The following is a 3,707-nucleotide window of genomic DNA, read 5'->3' as shown; positions in this document are numbered from 1 at the left end:
AGCCGAAGGCAGACGCTTAACCGACTGAGCCACCCAGGCACCCCAAAAATAAAATCTTTAATTTAAAACAAAGGAGGTGGGGCGCCTGGGTGGCTCAGTTGGTTAAGCGACTGCCTTCGGCTCAGGTCATGATCCTGGAGTCCCTGGATCGAGTCCCACATCGGGCTCCCTGCTCGGCGGGGAGCCTGCTTCTCCCTCTGACCCTCCCCCCTCTCATGTGCTCTCTCTCTCTCATTCTCTCTGTCTCAAATAAATAAATAAAATCTTTAAAAAATAAAAAAATAAAAAAAATAAAACAAAGGAGGTACAAACTTCCAGTTTTAAAATGAATAAGTCGGGGCATCTGGGTGGCTCAGTTGGTTGAGCGGCTGACTCTTGATTTCAGCTCAGGTCGTGATCTCAGGGTGGTGAGATGGAGCCCTGCATCAGACTCTGTGCTCAGTGCAGAGTCTGCTTGTCCCTCTCCCTCTGCTCCTCCCCCCACTCGCATGCTCTCTCTTGCTAAAATAAATAAACAAAATCTTAAAATAATAATTTTAAAATAAAATGAAGAAGTCATAAAGATGAAAACTACAGTATGGGAATGGGGAATGTAGTTGATAATATTGTAATATTTTTGTATGGTGACAGATGGTAACTACACTGGCCATGGTGAGCATTTCCTACTATGTGTAAATGTCAAATCATTATGTCTATGTCATACACCTGAAACTAATATAATACTGTACGTCAACTATACTCCCCTTAAAAAATGATAATAAAGTATATATGTTTTTTCCAATAAAAACAGTCAGTTGATTTAAAGGATGCTGTTGACTGAATGTGTCCTCCCCAAATTCATATTCTGAAACTGAATCCCGGGGGTGATGGGATTTGGAGGTGGAGTCTTTGGGGGGTGATTAGATCATGAGGGTGGAGTCCTCATGATGAGGCTAGTGCCCAGATAAGAGACTCCAGACAGGGCCCCTGCCCATTCTGCCGCATGAGGACCCTGCCAGAAAGACAGCCATCTCTGAACCCGTAAGTGACTCCTCACCAAACACGGAATCTGTGGACATCTTAATTTGAATTTCCCAGCATCCAGGACTTTGAGAAGTCCATTTTCTTGTTGAAGTCTGGACAGGCTAAGGCAAAGAACAGGTAGGAAGCAGCTGCAGTGGAAAGAAATAGGATCTGTTTGGTAGAACAGCCTCCCAGTGACCTGACAACAATTCTGTTGACATAACCCTGTGGATCAAAGCAATCTGCTAGCTGCCCCAGGCCAGTTCCTGTGGCTCCTGGTGGAATTCACTCAGCAGATCCGGATCTGGTCTGGTAAATATAAAAGGTCTGGTCCTTGGGTGGGGAGCTACATCCTGGAAGAGGCTGCTGAGAAGTTCTCCTCCTCCCAGAGCTAGAAGTTCTCCACTGTGGCAGCAGCTGTGACCCCCCCCCCCCTCGGAAGACCCCAGCGACCAACAAGCCAGCCCCAGAGTCATGGGCCTTGAGACAGATCTGGAGACCAGCTCGGGTAAGAGGTGGCAGAGGGGCCTCAGCACCACAGAAAGACCCGCCGAGGTGGGCCTGGGGAGGGCACACACCCTCCCTGGAGCTGCCGGGATTCTCAAGCCATGCGTGGTGGGCTTTGCTGATTCCCCGTGTTAACAAACCTACCAGAACACGAGCTTCCTTCTGAGCCTGTGTCGTGAGGAAGAGCCCACAGTGAAGAGAATTTGCTATCTGGGTAACTCATGAAGTTCACTGTTTAAGAGTCCGGGCTCTGGATTCACATGGAGCCGCTTCATTGACAAGTCGATTGGCTCATGGCTTCTCCCTGAGCTGGGTCGGGAGGGTACAAAAGTAAGACTGCAGGGATGCCCAGGACAGACAGCCCCGGGCACTACTGGTGGGCTCCAAGGCTAGGGACGAGGTTGTGGGGGGGAGGGGAGAGCAGCATGGTGCTCCCTGAGGACCACCATTTGCACAAGCCGGGCCTCAGTGTCCTCGTCTGTAAAAGGTGGCAGGACCTTCCCCTTGTTCGAGGACCTCATTACTTCAACAGTGTGTCCGTGGACCAGCAGCACGGGCATTCCCTGGGAGCTTGTTAACAATGCAGAGCCTCACCCCCCACCCCACCGGCGCACCAGAGTCTGCAGGGGAAGTTCCTACGCACAGAAGCTCTGATGCCCGGGGCTCTGCTCCAGAAGGCAGACGGCTGAGTAGGGGAAAGCCAGGATTTCTTTTTTTTTAAATAAGAATTTCAATTTAATTTTTTTTTAAGATTTTATTTATTTATTTGATAGAGAGAGACACAGCAAGAGAGGGAGCACAAGCAGGGGGAGTGGGAGAGGGAGAAGCAGGCTTCCCACGGAGCAGGGAGCCCGACGCAGGGCTCGATCCCAGGACTCTGGGATCCCGACCCGAGCTGAAGGCAGACGCTTAACGACTGAGCACCCAGGCACCCCGAAAGCTTGGATTTCAACTCATGTCTCCCTGATGCTGAAATCCATGCTCTTAGACCCCACTCTTCTGGTCTTTGGGTGTCAACCAATTGGGCAGTGAGACCCTCGCGGAGGGAAGGAAGAAGTGAGGGAATGGAACCACACTGGACTGTGCTAATGCAAACCTTTGGTCTTCTCCTTCCTTCCAGGTGGGAAGCCGGCCTGCCATCAGAAGGCCATCCCCACCGCTCACCTCACTTTTGTCATCGACTGTGCTCGTGGCAAACAGCTCTCCCTGGTGGCACCCCCAGTGCCGCCCCGAGCCCCCGGTCCCCATCCAGGACCTGTCACTCCTCCAATGAAGACCTATATCTTGTTCTGTGGAGAAAACCGGCCCCACCTGACTCAGGGGGCCCCTCTGGGTGGGGGACACCTGGCCCACGCCGGGGGGACCCTGCCACCCCGCAGTGGGACGGTGGCCCCCGCTTCCTCCCCGGTCGGTCCACGTGTCCCCCAAGAGGCTCCCGAAGCCAAGGGGAACCCCTTGAAGACTGTGCCCTCAAGATCTTCAGCTTGGGGCACGGTCATCGGCTCGCTCAAAGCCCTCTCCTCCTGTGTCTGTGGGCAGGCAGAGTAACAGGAAGAGCCTGGCCCTGGAGGAGGGGGTTGGCACAGCAGGCTCGAGAGCTCGGGGTGGGGGGTGGGGGCTGCAGTTCCCGAAGCCCAGCCCTCTTTCCCCACCAAGCAGAAGTCTTTGTGCCTGAGCCAAGGAAGAGCATTGGATCAGATCAAGGACATCTGAAACAGCCACTAAGTACACACTCAAAGGTCTCCTCCTTCCTCCTCCTTATCTTTGTTCACCTTTCACTAGAAGCAGGATAAGGCACCTATGCATGGAAAGAGACTAATTCATTCCTACAGCAAATCCTAACGGAGCATCTTCTGCATTCCAGGCTCTGCAAAGTACTAGGGAAGAGACCACAGCATTCTTGGAGCTTATCCTCGGGGCGGTGGGTGGGGGTGAGGGGAAGGGTTAAATAAGTAAACAAATAAATAAAGATGATTTTGAACAATGATGGAATGAGTGCCGTGTAGGAACTGAAATTGGGTGCTGGGATGGGGGGTGATGGGGGGCAAAGAGCTTTTCTGACACGGTGGGTGGGAAAGGCCTCTGAGTGGGTAACAAAGTATGATCTCGAAGACGAGAAGGAGCCAGCACTGTGAAAATCAGGGGCCAACCCGAGCAGGGTGAGGATGCCCCAGTGCAACGGGCAGGGCCAGCGAGTT

The 3,707-nt window shown here is 52.5% G+C and overlaps 1 protein-coding gene across 1 annotated transcript; it reads left to right on the top strand.

The window, feature by feature from the left end:
• Positions 1-1,371: 1,371 nt before the first annotated feature.
• SRARP (steroid receptor associated and regulated protein) lies at positions 1,372-3,414 on the top strand. Its single transcript, XM_032418443.1, has 2 exons — positions 1,372-1,510; positions 2,630-3,414. Exons 1-2 carry the CDS (start codon positions 1,477-1,479, stop codon positions 3,055-3,057), a joined length of 462 nt encoding a protein of 153 aa, XP_032274334.1. The 5' UTR covers positions 1,372-1,476; the 3' UTR covers positions 3,058-3,414.
• The last annotated feature ends 293 nt before the right edge of the window (positions 3,415-3,707 follow it).

Source organism: Phoca vitulina, unplaced genomic scaffold (genome assembly GCF_004348235.1).
Source record: "Phoca vitulina isolate PV1807 unplaced genomic scaffold, GSC_HSeal_1.0 scaffold2, whole genome shotgun sequence".
Taxonomy (NCBI): domain Eukaryota; kingdom Metazoa; phylum Chordata; class Mammalia; order Carnivora; family Phocidae; genus Phoca; species Phoca vitulina.
This window is presented reverse-complemented; position numbering and strand designations above follow the sequence as displayed.